Source organism: Ascaphus truei, chromosome 4 (genome assembly GCF_040206685.1).
Source record: "Ascaphus truei isolate aAscTru1 chromosome 4, aAscTru1.hap1, whole genome shotgun sequence".
Classification (NCBI taxonomy): Eukaryota; Metazoa; Chordata; class Amphibia; order Anura; family Ascaphidae; genus Ascaphus; species Ascaphus truei.
Window position 1 is genome coordinate 123,265,370 of NC_134486.1, and position 17,451 is coordinate 123,282,820.

The 17,451-nt window shown below is 39.8% G+C and overlaps 1 protein-coding gene across 1 annotated transcript in view; it reads right to left on the reverse strand.

Annotated features, from left to right (window-relative positions):
• The window catches only part of ADGB (androglobin), a 542,000-nt gene that overhangs the window by 254,558 nt on the left and 269,991 nt on the right, over positions 1–17,451 (reverse strand). Inside the window, exons 17-19 of the mRNA XM_075596533.1 lie at positions 1,538–1,640; positions 1,156–1,297; positions 473–587 (exon numbers count right to left, since the gene is read on the reverse strand). Of these exons, the coding sequence (XP_075452648.1) occupies positions 473–587; positions 1,156–1,297; positions 1,538–1,640 (360 nt within the window). The remainder of the gene's footprint in view (positions 1–472; positions 588–1,155; positions 1,298–1,537; positions 1,641–17,451) is intronic.

The window sequence follows — 17,451 nt, forward strand, 5'->3', positions numbered from 1 at the left end:
CAGTGTTGAAAGATACCTCACGGTCCATTAACTTGAATGGCCCGTATGGCGTCATAAGACATAAGAAACCTTTACCAGAGGACACTAATTGCTAGTACTAAAAGAACAGAACTGTTCAACAATATTACTACAACAAAAAATAAACTTTTTTTGTATTTACATCTAGTCTTGTTTCTTTCCTTTTTTATACTCCCTTTCAAGACTACAGTACTGCTGATTATCCACTGCAGTTCCAATGTAGCCAGAAAAGCACCGTTAAGTAAAGCCTTGGTGTCTCCTGACAGTGATAGGTACTGTACAACATGTGAGTGAATTAAATTTACAGAAGTGTTAAGTCTGCCTACATCATGCACACAATCATTCCTCATATATTTTTAAAAACGTGAAGTTAAAAAAAAAAAAAATACGACGTGTGTAATATAACTCATGAACCGTGACCTAGTATTTCTACTGTTGCTATGGGAACATGTACCTTGTCAAGATATGGCATAACAGTTTCTTCATCACCAAAGACAAATGGCACTGTACTGCACAGGTGGATATGGTGCCCTAAGGGTGAGCTTGCAGTGAAGCGTAAAACATGACGTCTGCAAAGAAGACAAATAAAGTATTGTCCTATAAAACATTTTCGGAAAGTTATCACATACTGTAACTTATTATTTTTGGAAATGCAGTATGTTCAACTGAAATATTATTTTGTGCTCAATAAATAAATTACATTTCATTAAATGTAATTAAAGTCCCAGGGATAAAAATAAATAATGGTGACATCTATGACACTGTAAGATCTCTTTACTGTTCACAATGGTTCTTTTTTTTTTCTACCTTGGAGATATCTGCTTGCAATTCTTTCTTGGAGTGTAAAATAAATGGTAATATTCCTTTTCACATGAAACAACTGTTTTGCTGTGTATTAATTGAGTACTTTGTGATTTCGAAAGAGGTAGACAAGCTGCAATATACAAATACAAGTGCTGAATATATAAAGGATGCTTTCCTTTCATATGCTCTCCAAAAATATTGTGTGCAGTATCGAGGGATTTCACATGTAATACATGTACACTGTACAATGTGTTATTACATGGGATAATAAAAGCATTGTATATATTATAACATTACAACTTTAATTAAAAGTGAATGCAGAACATCACTAACCCAGGAGGAAGGCAAATCATAGAAGCTTTGGTTACATATGTGTGTATTTTTAACACAACAGGTCCAATAAGTAGACTTTTCCAAGAAAACTCCTCAGCTGTTAATAGGCCTTTCTGTTGTCCAAACTCTCCCTTTACAATGGCTGTTAAAAAAAAAAAAAAAAATGTAAAGAAAAGTTCAAAACGAAGGTTTCATGTAAATGTGGTTGAAGTAAATGTAGAATAAAAAAATAGATTAAAATGTGGTGATTCATAAAGGAAATTCAATTAAATAAACATGTATTATATAGTGATTCAGCCCCTACAGTACTTAAAAGGCCAGGCATTTAACATTTATTTTATTATAACTATCAACATATATGCTTTAATATTTTTGTACTTACAAGCAGAATCTCCCCAGCGCACCAATGCAGAAAAACTAACAAACATTTCTGTAGGCTTCAAATTGTCCACAAATAAATAATAGTATGCTCGATCATCTGTTGCCTGCAAAAAAACAAAAACACATACTGTATATTTTGCACTTCTGCATTTGAAGTTTATAGCTGCTTCTTAAAATGTTTTTTTTAGCTTCAATAGTGTCAAATATTTTAAATAGTCTGACTGGAATAACAGTTTTTATCATTAGTAATCAACAAATTATAATAATAATATAAGTGCAGCAAAATCAGACAATAGGAAAGGAAACACAGTATAAAGAACAATTCAACTAAAGCAGCACACATTGAGGGAATGTGTCTTGGGTATAGTTGAAGAATATGGCAGTAGATATTTGGGGAATAACTAAAGAAACTATATAATGCAAATCAAATGAGAATCAATAAAAAAATATAGTAAATGTTTACTGAAAAGTTGTAACAAAAATGAATCCAAATCCAACAATTTGGATGAATTTCAAAAGCAACATAACAATGAACTTCTAATCATGCTACCTACAGCAGCGTTATTCAAACAAATCACGGCGCCGATTTCGTGTGCTCTGCTGTACTCCACGCAGCATGAACGCGGCTAATCGCCCCAGGCACCCGCGCTTATCGCGATTGCTTTGTTTGAATTTCATGGATTCTGTTTCTTCGGGTGCAATGAAATGAATGAATTGCAATGTGTACAGTACTGTGCTGCTGTGTCAATTTAAGGTGTTTAAAAACCAGAACTCTAAAATGTAATTTTCTGTACTCACCACACTCGCGTCTTAAGGCGGTAAGGTTGGAAGACATCCCGCGTCATGACATCGGTATTCCGATGTACACAACGCGTGAAGTGTTTGAATAACGGATGCTGCAGCTGTAACAAACACACGCTTTCCCATCTTTAGGTTATGCATCAGGCGGAATTAGATGTTTAGCCATGACCAAATCACCACCGGTGCTCCACTGCCAGGTCTACTGACCGCAGATCACCTCGTCACCTTCTGCTGCCTCATCCCTTTTACATATCTGCCAAGGTACCCGTCCCGTGGCCTGGTACGCTTTCGAGTTCCGCACCATAGCCGCAGAAACCGGTTGGAATGATGAAGCGTTGACAGCCGCCTTCTGGCAAGGCCTCTCCTAGAATCTGAAGGACGAACTCGTGGAACAGGAACGTCCCAAAGAACTGGAGGAACTCATCGCCCTATGCATCTGGGTAGACCAGCGGCTACAGGAAAGATGGGCCAAAAAAACCAGGCGCAAGCAAAGTATACAACCCTTAAACAGTTTTTACACAGGGGCTGTTAACCCGTCTCCGCCGGACCTGGAGGAACCCATGCAATTCCGCGGCAATAAGCTATCTCCCGGCGAGAAACGACGCAAACGCAATGCCGGATGCTGCCTATACTGCGGTAACATCGGACATCAGGTACTTGCTTGTCCTCACAAGTCAGGAAACGCCATGTCCCAGTGAGAACCAGGAGAATCACACTGAGAACACTATCTCCTTCTCCTCCCAAAAAAATGCCAACTAGGCTTAGTTACTTTAACCGGCGATACCTTCCATACCACCGCACAGGCCTTTCTGGATTCAGGGTCATGGGGTAATTTCATTGACCAGGGATTTATGGAGAGAAATAAAATTCCCTTAGTACACAAGAAGCACCCATTGGGACTGGAGGCCATTGATGACCGCCCCTTACAACCTGCATTTATATCTCTGCAAACCATTTCCTTTCAGTTGCGGACAAGAGAGGCTCACACCGAGAGAATCCAATTGGACGTCATCCATACCCCTATGGTCTATGACATCCTTGGACTTCCATGGCTCCAAGTGCATAACCCTTGCATAGACTGGAGTGACTCGGAGCCCTTCCAATGAAGCTTGAAGAACTGCTCCGTCTCTTCCAAAAAATTATGCGGGGTTTCAATACTGGAATAGGTAAACATACACTTACCTGAAATCTACTCTGACTTCCAAGACATCTTTAACAAAGCACAATCTGAGGAACTACCACCTCACTGGTCATTCGACTGCCCCATCGATCTACTGCCCCTGCGAGGATGTTCCTACCCGTTATCCCCTCCAGAAACCTAGGCCATGAAGGAATATTTTCTAGAGAATCTACAGAGGCGATTTATCCGGAAATCCTCATCTCCCGCAGGAGCTGATTTTTTCTTTGTAAAGAAAAAGGATGGATCCCTCAGACCCTGCATCAATTATCGGAGCCTTAACAAGATAACAATAAAGAACCGGTACCCTTTACCGTTAATTTCAAAACTCTTTGACAGACTGCAGGGGGCCACAATCTTCACCAAACTGGACTTACAAGAAGCTTACAATCTAGTAAGAATCCGTCAGGGGGACGAGTGGAAGATGGCCTTTAACACCCGAGACGGACATTACGAATACCTTGTTATACTTAAATGACTTGCCTAGGCGCCACAATTTCCTTCAAAATGATAAATTCTATATAAAAAATAAAGATAAAAATAAAAATAAAATGAAAAGATGTTACCCAACAGGATACTTCTCAAACCTTTCCAGGAAAATGTGCTAAGATTTTCCACGGATGCAGTCTTGGTTTGTTGTGGAAAGGGAGCGATCTAGGTGGGATCAGCACCTTTCTGTGTTAAGGCCGTAATGGGCGCTACGACAGAGGAGAAGTTCTGTATGAATCTTCGGCAGCCTAGGAAGCGTTGTACGGCTTTCAGAGTCGTGGGACGGAGCCAATCCAGGACCGCTTTCACCTTGGCTGGATCTATGGCAAGACCAGTATCAGAGATGATATAACCTAAAAAGGCCGTTGTGGTCTGATGGAACTGACACTTCTCTAATTTAGCGAATAGATGATTCTCTCATAGACGTAGTAGTACCTGTTTAACATGACCATGATGTTTCTGAACGGACTTGGTGAAGATTAGGATATTATCAAGGTAGACAACGACGTACAGTATTGGTCAAGGAGTTCCCTGAAAATTTCGTTAAAGTCTTGGAATACTGCTGGAGCATTACAAAGTCCAAATGGCATAACAAGGTATTCAGTCTTGGTTTGTTGTGGAAAGGGAGCGATCCAGTCAGGGATACATCATGTAAATAAAAAACATATAAAACAATGATTGTGCAGTATTGTGGTTATATGTTGGCTTGGTATGAATCTTGGCTCTAATGGAGAACCTACTTACAGCAACAATAAAGAAAATTCGCTTTTGTCTGACTCAGTCAGGTAGTATGGAATTGGTGATGTTTCTTTAAGGTAAACGTTAGCCTCATCCGGTCCTCACATAGGTGGGCTATTCCAGTGAATATTAGTACTTAAATCCCAGTATGGTATATGTGGATAGAAAGCAGAGACAGCCCAATGGTGTAGGTTGCAAACGAACAGGATTTATAATCGGTAAGGGTAAGGCATGTACTCACACTTTGTACAATAAAAACGTGCACATAAAGGTATCTTTAGCGCTGGATAAGTTGCGCCCGCTGTAGTGGTGACTCCCCGTCTTCCTCTACCGCCAGACGAGCCGCCGGCAATGGCGTCTGACGTCACTTCCTTCTCGCGTCTATCCGCATCCGGTGGAGGTAGATTATGACGCGCTGGGAGAGGGTCTGCGGGAGAGTACGAACGTCTGGAGTTCTCTCTTCAAGGCAGCTGCAGCTTGATGAGTCGGCTCTACGCGTTTCGCTGCACCATACAGCTTCGTCAGGAGCATCATGACGTGTGGTTGTGGGCGTCATATATTTATACGGTGTGGACTAATTGGCTACTCAGTGTCATTCTAATTGGACTCATTCTTACATTCTTTAACCCACAGGTTTGCCTAAAAATAGGCACAGAAAGACTCTGTGGTCCAAACATAAACTAACTGTTCTGTTAAATTACATAGCTAAATTACATGGCTAAAATACACAAAATACAATCTTTAATAACATCCAAAATTTAAATTAATATACATAAATTTAAGAAATAAAATAAATTTAAAAAATGTAAATTAGATCAATTAGATATATAAAATATATTTCATATCTCATAAAAATGTCGACTCATAATGGTTTAGAGGTTGCACTTAAAATAGCGTGGATCGGGAGAGAGAAGAGACAGAGAAACAGGTATTAGTACATAGGACTGTATCTTTTATGGATACTTAAAAAACTACATTATTATAAAATTGATAAAAATATTTTTTATATGATACACCAATATATCATTCTGCTAGAGGTAGATTTAAAAATAAAGGCGACTGGAGCATAAACTAAATTCTGCACGAATTAATAAGAATTCAGATATTAAAAATAGATAGAAGTGTTCTTATTTAATAATTTCATACAAAAATATTATTATACTAAATTTTATTCTAATAGCACATACGATAGTGTAAAGTGAGTGTAAAATAATTTATAAAAATGTAGAAAATATTTATCAAATTATCTATTTAGAACATGAATATGCATATTAAAAACATGAATATACATATTAAAAACGGGCACAGTTGAGAGGCGTAGGTGGAAAAAGAGTCCACAATAAATTACAAATGCATTAATTATGTAAAAAGGGCAAAATTTCAAAGTCTGAATTCAAACCATGTGGAATTAGTGTGTTGAGTTTGTGAATCCAGGACATTTCCCTCTTACTTAAATCTACCTCTCTAGAACGACCCCTCCAGTGTTGTTTAACATTTTCGATAGCAATAAATCTAAGGCTATCTGGATTTGATTGATGGTGTTTGGCGTAGTGATTTGAAACGCTATGGGTTAAAATACCCCTTCTAATATTGCTTAAATGTTCGATAATGCGGGTACGGATGGGTCTTGATGTCTTACCATCATATTGTAACCCGCATGGGCACTGGAGGACATATATTACAAAATCGGTGTAACAATTCATATATTGCTTGATTTTAAAAGACTCTTTACTTGTATGACATACAAAGTTAGTTTTTTCTTTCAATTTGTGCTGACAGTCCTTACATGATGCACAGCCGTAAAATCCTGTCAGGTTTTTAAGCCACCCCTGGTTAGCCTCATTTGAGCTTCTTAAAGCGCTTGGTGCAATTAGATTTTTAATGTTCTGTGCCTTCTTAAAAATTATTTTTGGTTTGTCCGGTAAAATTTCCCCTAAAATAGCATCAGATTTCAGAACATGCCAGTGTTTGTGCAAAATTTTCCCAATATTTTTGGCTTCTTTGTTAAAAGTAGTCAAAAATGCTGTGTCATATGGATTATTCAAATTGGGAGACTTTGTCTTCTTCTGTGGCTCTAAAGTTTCCTTTCTTTTTTGTAACTTAAATTTTATTAGTTTATAATTTTATAATATTATACAATACAATACATTTCAAAATACATTATGTCATGGTGATTCTCAGTGTATCTGGAAGTATAATGTTACTAATATCAATGGAATAGAACTTTAATCTGTGGTCAGACTGGTGGGCCTAAAGGGGTATCGAGACACGGCTCGCTTTCCGGGGTCCATATTATGGTGTCAAACCCCCCTTCTAATCGGGGGGGACCAGGTGTAAAAGCTCAGTCACCGAATCAATAACCGCCCTGCCGATTAGTCGGCTGACACACGACTCATCCAGACGACGTATACATAGACAGGTAGACAACTACATGGGTAGACAAACAAACGTGAAGACCGACAAACAATCAACCATACGGACGGACAAACCGGTAGACAAACATTGATCCAAGAGGAAGAGGGGGGGAGGGGGGGAAGAGGGGGTTGGGATGGATGCTAGTGTTCGTGAGTGTGTCTCAGATTTGTTACGCTGCCTCTCTAGGTATGTTACCTGTTTGAGATGTAATCATCTTATGCCGAGCATGGGTGTAGCACACCTCTCCCAAGGAGAACGGACTTGGAAACTATCATAGCCAGATTGATGCCCTTTCTAACCCCGGGATGTCTGTCTGTGCCAGCCAAGGCGTCCAGACTTTTAGATAATTGTCGCCAGTGTCGTTAACCAGACTCGTTAACTTTTCCATCTGGCAGATAAACCAGATACGATTCCGAATTTTTGGGATGGTTGGTATGTCTGAGCTTTTCCATAGTGCTGCGATCTCACACCGCGTTGCGAGTGCAAAGTGAGCAATAAGTTTATTATGAGCTTTAGAGAGACCCGCTAGTGGTCTGTTCAAGAGAAACAGCCACGGATCTGGGGGAATAGTGAGATCAAACAGTCTCTGTATCCAAAGTCTAATTGTCTCCCAGAATGAGGAGATCCGCGGGCAAGACCACAGCATATGTAGCAGGTCTGCTGATCCTCCACATTGGCGCGGGCACAGCGGGGAGGATCCCGGCACGAACCTTGATAATTTTAGTGGGGTAAGGTACCATCGCATCAGGACCTTATATGCGTTTTCCTTGAGGGAGGTACATATGGAGCACTTTGCTGTGGCTAGAAAAATAGCACTCCAGTCCTCGTCTTCCAGACATTCTCCGATGTCTGTTTCCCAGCGCAATCTAAATGAGGGTATCTCATGGGTTTGTTTGCTAGAACTGATCACTTCGCTGTATAGCTGCGAGGTAAGTCCCTTTGTGTCGGTCTCTGCCAGACAGAGCTTTTCGAAGGGTGTCAATTGTGGGTACGGGGCAAATTTGTTATAGAACGCCCTGATCTGGAGGTATCTAAAGAATTCTGAGTGGGGGATCTCTTTTTCTAATCTGATGTGATCAAACGTCTTAACTTTTCTGTCATGGCCTTCCAGATCTTTAATCCGATTATAACCTTTCTTTTTCCAAATTGAGATATTACCGACCGATAGGCCCGGCACGAACTCGGAATTGTTCCACAGGGGTGACATCATAGAGCGTGTCGTTGTGAGGGAATGTTTAAATTTTGTGGCCTCCCAGATTGACAATGAGTTGGTCATTGAGGATAGCGGCATGTTGGCGCCTTTTCGCACCATTTTGGGGAGCCAGATTAGATTACGTAATTCTATAGGTTCACAGGCTGCGCTCTCTAATTCGACCCATCTCTTAGATCTCGGGTCAGACTGCCATTGCACAATTTGGCTCAACTGTGCCGCTTTGTAATATGATAACAGGCAGGGTACCGCTAGACCCCCAGCCAAGACCGGCCTTTTCATATTAATTTTGCTGACTCTTGGTTTTTTACCTCCCCATATAAACTTGGAGATGTCGGATTGAAGCGAGTGCAGGTCCTTCAATCTGAGTGGCACTGAGAGAGTTTGGAAGAGATATAAAATACGGGGGAGTAAGTTCATTTTAACACTATGGATTCTTCCTATCCAGGAGATCCTTTTAGATGTCCACTTTTGTAGGTCTGATTTTAGTGTCCGGATTAGGTTGGGGTAATTTGCGTCGTATATTTCTTTAACGTTTCTGGTGATGTGGACACCCAGATATTTTATAGATTTGTGTTGCCAGTGAAATTTAAAGTTTAGTTTTAATAGTTTTTCTATATGGCTGGGGAGATTGACATTGAGAGCCTCAGATTTGGCTTGATTGATTTTGAAGCCGGAAATTTTAGAAAACCTGTTTAGCAGGTCAAATAAGTTCGGTAGTGAGGTGAGGGGTTTCGTGATCATCAAGAGGATGTCATCTGCGTACAGGGCCGCTTTATGGGTTTGGGAGTATGCGTTTAACCCTGAGATGTCAGGGTTTCCTCTGATTTGCGCCGCCAGGGGTTCGATACAGAGGGCGAATAGGAGGGGCGATAATGGGCAACCCTGTCTCGTACCACTCCTAATTTGGAAGGGCCGAGAGGGGTAGCCTTGGTGTACAACCCTGGCGGTGGGGTTAGAGTACAGCGATAGAATCGCATCACTCACCCGATCTCCAAAGCCAAATGCCGCAAGCGTCTCCTTTAGGAAGGGCCAGTCTATCCTATCGAAAGCCTTTTCGGCGTCCAGACTTAACAACATACTTTGAGCAGTGTCAATAGTGGCCAAATCTATCAGATCTATAAATCGACGGGTATTATCTGCGGCTTGTCGGCCCTTGATAAATCCGACCTGATCTGGATGTATGAGTCTGGGTAGGATAAGACATATTCTATTGGCCAATAACTTTGCATATAGCTTGATATCTGTATTGATTAGTGATATGGGCCTGTAACTTTTGCAGTCTAGTGGGTCTTTCCCTGGTTTCGGGATGATTGATATAGACGCCTGTAACATCTCCTTGGGGATGGGGGCTCCCGCTAAAATAGCGTTGAATACTTGGAGCAACATTGGGGCAAGTAATTTGATAAATTTCTTGTAGTATAACCCTGAGAAGCCGTCCGGCCCCGGTGCCTTTGAAGGTTTGAGTTCCTTAATGGCCTGTGTCAACTCCTCGTGTGTGAAGTCGGCATTTAGGGAGGCTCTGTCTGATTCTGTCAATCTCACCAGGTTGGAGCTAGCCAGGAAATCTCTTAGCTTACTGCTCGTGCTAGGATTATGTGCCACTTTCTCACCATTATAGAGTGTCTCATAGAAGGAGCCGAATTCATCTACTATTTTCTGTGGGTTTGAAGTAGGGGTACCAGATTTTAAGCGTAAAGCTTGGATGTTGTATTTAATTTGCCTGTCTTTCAGCATGCGGGCCAGCATCGTATCCGGCCTGATAGGAAATTTGATAATAGATATGGTAATACTAATTCAAGATCAGAAAAACCATATTATAGTAACAATTCCCACAGGAGAGATACCAATTATGTCCCTGGGCAGAACAAACCATACACCACATACAGTGAACACAAAGAACAGAGACACAGAGACCCATATCCCATATCAGCCACTCCATATGTACCTAATAAAACTGTGGTTGATAAAACAATATTTGAGGAAAGAGAAAAACGTAGGGATATTGAACAACAAACAGAAAGAGAGAAAGTAAGGGAGAGAGACTCTAGAATGGAGGAGGAAAGACGGAGAGAGAGGGAGAGACAAAGAGAACGGGAAAGACAGAGAGAAAAAGAATTTAGAATGAAAGAGGAAAGAGAAAAAAGTACTAGAGATAAAGAGACATCAGAAGATATAGAGAACAACAGAGAGATAGGGATTTTGCCTATCACCAAGAGCAGAGAGAAATAGAACAGAGGGAGAAAGAACAAAAAGATAAGGAATATCAAAGAGAGAAAGAGGTAAGAAGAGAAAAGGAAATGAAAAGAGAAAGGGAAGAAAGAAAAAGGGAAAGAGATAGATACCAGTTGGATAGACAACAAAAAACAAGTAGATCCAGGTCACCTATTGGGGCTACCGGATCAAATACTTTTTTAGATATGGACAAAACTCTAAGCGTTTGGGAGATACCCAACACATATACTCCTCCGAAAGAAAGGAGGGACCCGAAGCCATACCAAAAAAGAGACAACATCAGAGAGGGAAACGAGGAAAAAGAAGGAAAAGGGAAAGATTAGTTAAGGGAGTAAGTATAGATACAAAAAGCATCTTTAATTTAAGTAAAGTAGAATTAACCTTACCACAAAAGAACCTGATTTCCAAGGGACTCTCTTTCGTACCAACTATAGGGCCCAATAATTTTGGCCTATTTTTAGATGCCAATCGCTATCTCCGAAAACTAACTGTAAAAAGATTCTTTCAAAGTAAAAATGTGGAGTCCAGACTACATGTGGAAAAACTCATAAGTGAACCTGAGGAGAGCAAGTTTAAACATACGACATTAAAACAGAAGTCGTTATTTTACCCAACTTATTATAAAGGGAAACATCTAGAGGTATTTTATGATTTGATTGTGAAAGACTTTGAAGTACTCGCCAAAAATACAAAATCTTCCATTAGAAATAACCTGAACTCAGATGAAAGGAAAGCTCTAGAAGAAATCATTACAAATGAAAATTTAGTCATTAAAAAGGCCGACAAAGGCGGGGGTACAGTAATAATGAATAAAGAAGATTACCTAAAGGAAGTCTACCGCCTCTTAGGCGATAGTACCACTTATGATATTTTAAAGAAAAACCCAACGGAGGAATTTAATAGGGATCTCAATATTTTGTTAGGAAGGGGGAGAGATACGGGTATCCTCACAGAATCAGAATACAAATTCCTATGTAATAAAACACCTCAAATCCCGATTTTCTACATTTTACCCAAAATTCATAAGTGTCTTCAGAATCCACCTGGAAGGCCAATAATTTCAGGTATTAATTCACTTACATCAAATTTGTCGGCCTATATTGACAGCTTTCTCCAGGGTTATGTAAAAGACATGGAATCCTACTTGAAGGATACCTCTGACATCATTAAAACTCTGGACACATTTGTATGGAAAGAGGATTACCTACTAGCAACTATAGATGTTAGCTCATTATACACATCGATTGCGCATCATCTAGGTTTACAAGCGGTTGAGCACTTCCTTAGAAACGATCCAGAGTTACATGAATTACAGATCCATTTTCTTTTAGACAGTATCTCATTCATCCTACAAAAAAATTTATTTTTATTTGATAAAACATTCTATGTTCAGAAATGTGGCACCGCCATGGGAACGAGGTTTGCCCCCAGCTACGCCAATCTCTTCATGGGATATTGGGAGGACCAAACCATCTGGTCCGGGGGCGAGCTGGGGGGGAACCTTGTCCTATGGCGGCGCTACATTGATGACATTATCCTTATCTGGCAGGGAGACAAAGGAGGTTTAGAGAAATTTATCTTAGATTTGAATAGTAACAACTTTAATCTTAAATTTACACATACTCATAAGTGAGACTTTTATTGAATATCTAGATCTGAACATATATATAGAAGGAGGTACCATAAAAACAAAAACACATTTTAAAAATGTCGATTGCAACAATTTTATTCTAAGATCAAGTTGCCATCACCATCAATGGATGGACGGAGTCCCCTATAGTCAATATAGGAGACTTCGTAGAAATTGTACCGAAGATAATATTTTTAATGACCAGTGTAAAACTTTGGAAAAAAGATTTGTGGAAAAACATTATAGCCGGGAGATTTTGGATACGGCACTAAGAAAGGCTAAAAATTTGGATAGAAAGGAAACTTTAGAGCCACAGAAGAAGACAAAGTCTCCCAATTTGAATAATCCATATGACACAGCATTTTTGACTACTTTTAACAAAGAAGCCAAAAATATTGGGAAAATTTTGCACAAACACTGGCATGTTCTGAAATCTGATGCTATTTTAGGGGAAATTTTACCGGACAAACCAAAAATAATTTTTAAGAAGGCACAGAACATTAAAAATCTAATTGCACCAAGCGCTTTAAGAAGCTCAAATGAGGCTAACCAGGGGTGGCTTAAAAACCTGACAGGATTTTACGGCTGTGCATCATGTAAGGACTGTCAGCACAAATTGAAAGAAAAAACTAACTTTGTATGTCATACAAGTAAAGAGTCTTTTAAAATCAAGCAATATATGAATTGTTACACCGATTTTGTAATATATGTCCTCCAGTGCCCATGCGGGTTACAATATGATGGTAAGACATCAAGACCCATCCGTACCCGCATTATCGAACATTTAAGCAATATTAGAAGGGGTATTTTAACCCATAGCGTTTCAAATCACTACGCCAAACACCATCAATCAAATCCAGATAGCCTTAGATTTATTGCTATCGAAAATGTTAAACAACACTGGAGGGGTCGTTCTAGAGAGGTAGATTTAAGTAAGAGGGAAATGTCCTGGATTCACAAACTCAACACACTAATTCCACATGGTTTGAATTCAGACTTTGAAATTTTGCCCTTTTTACATAATTAATGCATTTGTAATTTATTGTGGACTCTTTTTCCACCTACGCCTCTCAACTGTGCCCGTTTTTAATATGTATATTCATGTTTTTAATATGCATATTCATGTTCTAAATAGATAATTTGATAAATATTTTCTACATTTTTATAAATTATTTTACACTCACTTTACACTATCGTATGTGCTATTAGAATAAAATTTAGTATAATAATATTTTTGTATGAAATTATTAAATAAGAACACTTCTATCTATTTTTAATATCTGAATTCTTATTAATTCGTGCAGAATTTAGTTTATGCTCCAGTCGCCTTTATTTTTAAATCTACCTCTAGCAGAATGATATATTGGTGTATCATATAAAAAATATTTTTATCAATTTTATAATAATGTAGTTTTTTAAGTATCCATAAAAGATACAGTCCTATGTACTAATACCTGTTTCTCTGTCTCTTCTCTCTCCCGATCCACGCTATTTTAAGTGCAACCTCTAAACCATTATGAGTCGACATTTTTATGAGATATGAAATATATTTTATATATCTAATTGATCTAATTTACATTTTTTAAATTTATTTTATTTCTTAAATTTATGTATATTAATTTAAATTTTGGATGTTATTAAAGATTGTATTTTGTGTATTTTAGCCATGTAATTTAGCTATGTAATTTAACAGAACAGTTAGTTTATGTTTGGACCACAGAGTCTTTCTGTGCCTATTTTTAGGCAAACCTGTGGGTTAAAGAATGTAAGAATGAGTCCAATTAGAATGACACTGAGTAGCCAATTAGTCCACACCGTATAAATATATGACGCCCACAACCACACGTCATGATGCTCCTGACGAAGCTGTATGGTGCAGCGAAACGCGTAGAGCCGACTCATCAAGCTGCAGCTGCCTTGAAGAGAGAACTCCAGACGTTCGTACTCTCCCGCAGACCCTCTCCCAGCGCGTCATAATCTACCTCCACCGGATGCGGATAGACGCGAGAAGGAAGTGACGTCAGACGCCATTGCCGGCGGCTCGTCTGGCGGTAGAGGAAGACGGGGAGTCACCACTACAGCGGGCGCAACTTATCCAGCGCTAAAGATACCTTTATGTGCACGTTTTTATTGTACAAAGTGTGAGTACATGCCTTACCCTTACCGATTATAAATCCTGTTCGTTTGCAACCTACACCATTGGGCTGTCTCTGCTTTCTATCCACATATACCATACTGGGATTTAAGTACTAATATTCACTGGAATAGCCCACCTATGTGAGGACCGGATGAGGCTAACGTTTACCTTAAAGAAACATCACCAATTCCATACTACCTGACTGAGTCAGACAAAAGCGAATTTTCTTTATTGTTGCTGTAAGTAGGTTCTCCATTAGAGCCAAGATTCATACCAAGCCAACATATAACCACAATACTGCACAATCATTGTTTTATATGTTTTTTATTTACATGATGTATCCCTGACTGGATCGCTCCCTTTCCACAACAAACCAAGACTGAATACCTTGTTATGCCATTTGGACTTTGTAATGCTCCAGCAGTATTCCAAGACTTTAACGAAATTTTCAGGGAACTCCTTGACCAATACTGTACGTCGTTGTCTACCTTGATAATATCCTAATCTTCACCAAGTCCGTTCAGAAACATCATGGTCATGTTAAACAGGTACTACTACGTCTATGAGAGAATCATCTATTCGCTAAATTAGAGAAGTGTCAGTTCCATCAGACCACAACGGCCTTTTTAGGTTATATCATCTCTGATACTGGTCTTGCCATAGATCCAGCCAAGGTGAAAGCGGTCCTGGATTGGCTCCGTCCCACGACTCTGAAAGCCGTACAACGCTTCCTAGGCTGCCGAAGATTCATACAGAACTTCTCCTCTGTCGTAGCGCCCATTACGGCCTTAACACAGAAAGGTGCTGATCCCACCTAGTCGTCTCCTGCTGCTAATCAAGCATTCGAGAGACTGAAAACAGCCTTCGTGTCTGTTCCTGTCCTCGTGCACCCAGACCCTGGTTTACCCTTCACCCTTGAAGTGAACACATCTGACATCTAGACTGAAGCAGTATTGTCCCAGAGGAAGACACCTCAGGCCAAACTTCACCCGTGCGCTTTCTTCTACAAGAAAATCTCTTCTGCCGAACAAAACTACGATGTAGGCAATTGGGAACTCCTGGCCATTAAAATGGCTTTAGAAGAATGGAGGCATCTGCTCGAGGGCACTGAAAATCAAGTCACCATACTGACAGATCACAAAAATCTCCTATACATTGAATGCCCTTGTCGGTTGGGGTCAAGACAAGCATGGTGGTCACTTTTTTTTCTCGGTTCAATTTTATCATTTCTTATCTACCAAGCTCAAAGAACGTGAAGGCAGACACCCTCACCCATTAGTTCTTGGTGGAAGACAAGGTTGAAGACCGACAGGAGACTATACTTCCCCCAGCATGCATAATCTCCACAAATACCTTTGATTCTTTGGAGAACATCGTTCAAGGTTAGTCCGATATCCCTGAGGGTCTCGACGTCCCAGAAGGTCACTGTAACAGGGGAGTAATCCCTGTTCAAGTAATGTGCCTTTAATCTAGCAGTGTGGTGGTTAACTGCTGGTAGTCAATTAATAAACACCACCTACCTGATTTAGATTGCTTACAAAAGCCTGTCTGTTGAGACAGGAAGTGACTCCTTAGCTCACTTGTAAGCTGACCTTTGGAGACAGAGCAGGGGTTCTTGAGTCTCCCAGGAGAGACTGACCAAGAGAACACAGATCTCTGGAGCTGACCATGTCTTGAGCTCTGCCAGAATACACAGCAGAGCTGCTTCCAAGACACAGGGAAAACTACTAAACCTGAAGCTGACACACCCTGAGGGAAGGGAGCTGAACCAGGAACTGAGAAGATTTTCCCTCCAAGAAACAGATAAGACTTTCATTCTTAAGAGACTTCTTATATCTGCTTATTTCATGCTATGTGTTTGGGGCTGGGAGAAATGCTTGACTAAGGGAGATGTGAATTAATTGCATAGTGTTTCACTAGAAATACTCCCAAGTGAATAGAAGCTTTGTTCCCTCCCCCCCCCCTGTGTTTGGATGGATTTCCTGATGAAAAGGAAAAGGCACAATAAAGCCTTATTATAAATTCACCTTATAAAAGTCTCCAATTGTGTACTGTACCTCTGTGTACGTCCGTCTACATATGGTGTCCGAAGTGGGACGAGAGGTGTCTTTGTAGTTAAAAAGGACCGGAGATTTTTTATGTGAAATTTTTTTTTATGCTTTTTGCCTACAAACAGTCTGAGCAACTTAGAAAAAAAAAAAAAAAAACCTCATGCAGCAGAGATCAGAGTTAAAGGGATACACACCACTGAAAACTTACAAAACCACAGATGGAATCTTTGCCCCATACCCAAGAGGAGAGAGACTGCTGAAGCAGCTAAACCTTATTTGCCTATCATAAAGTGTAATATGGTCATTGAAATAGGGATTTTGCCTTCCAGCCATAGTCAGGGTTCAAGAAGTGAGTCAGCCCTTAAAAAGGGATAGGTGTTTGTTGTTTTCAAAAGTTTCGCTGAAGCAGTGAATACAGATGGTGACCCACGAGTGGTACTGATTTTGCAAATAAAAGTTGCCACACCGCATAGGGCTACCAGCTGTGAATGGAGTATATGCAGAAAAGTGTAAAAATTGATACAAGACTGTGCTGAAGCAGGGGAATTTTTAGCAAACAAATGCTGAGTGTAAAATTGCCCTATAGGGGAAAAAGGGATTTCTGAACTGTGTAAAAGGTATTTCAAAGCCAATTGCTGAGTGTTCAGTCACCCTGCCGGGAATGAAAGAAATAGTCCATTGCAAAGAATGTTTTTTTTCTGCAAGTAAAAAAGTCTGCCTATATATATCTTGGGAGAAAAACAGACACCCAAAGTGTGAAGTGTGAATGCCATAATACCCAAAGATGAGACTGAAAATTACTGAACTCAGGCAGAAAACCAAATTCTGTTGCTGAAGCGGAGGGATTGAACCTAGCAAGTAAATGGTGTAAAGCAAATAGACTTTTTTACCTAGCAACTGCACATCTTGTATACCTAATGAGAGATTACACCTAGCAAGTAAATGGTGTGAAGCAAATAGACTTTTTTATCTAGCAACTGCACATCTTGTATACCTGATAAGAGAAAATGCATGCACAGCACTGCTGATATT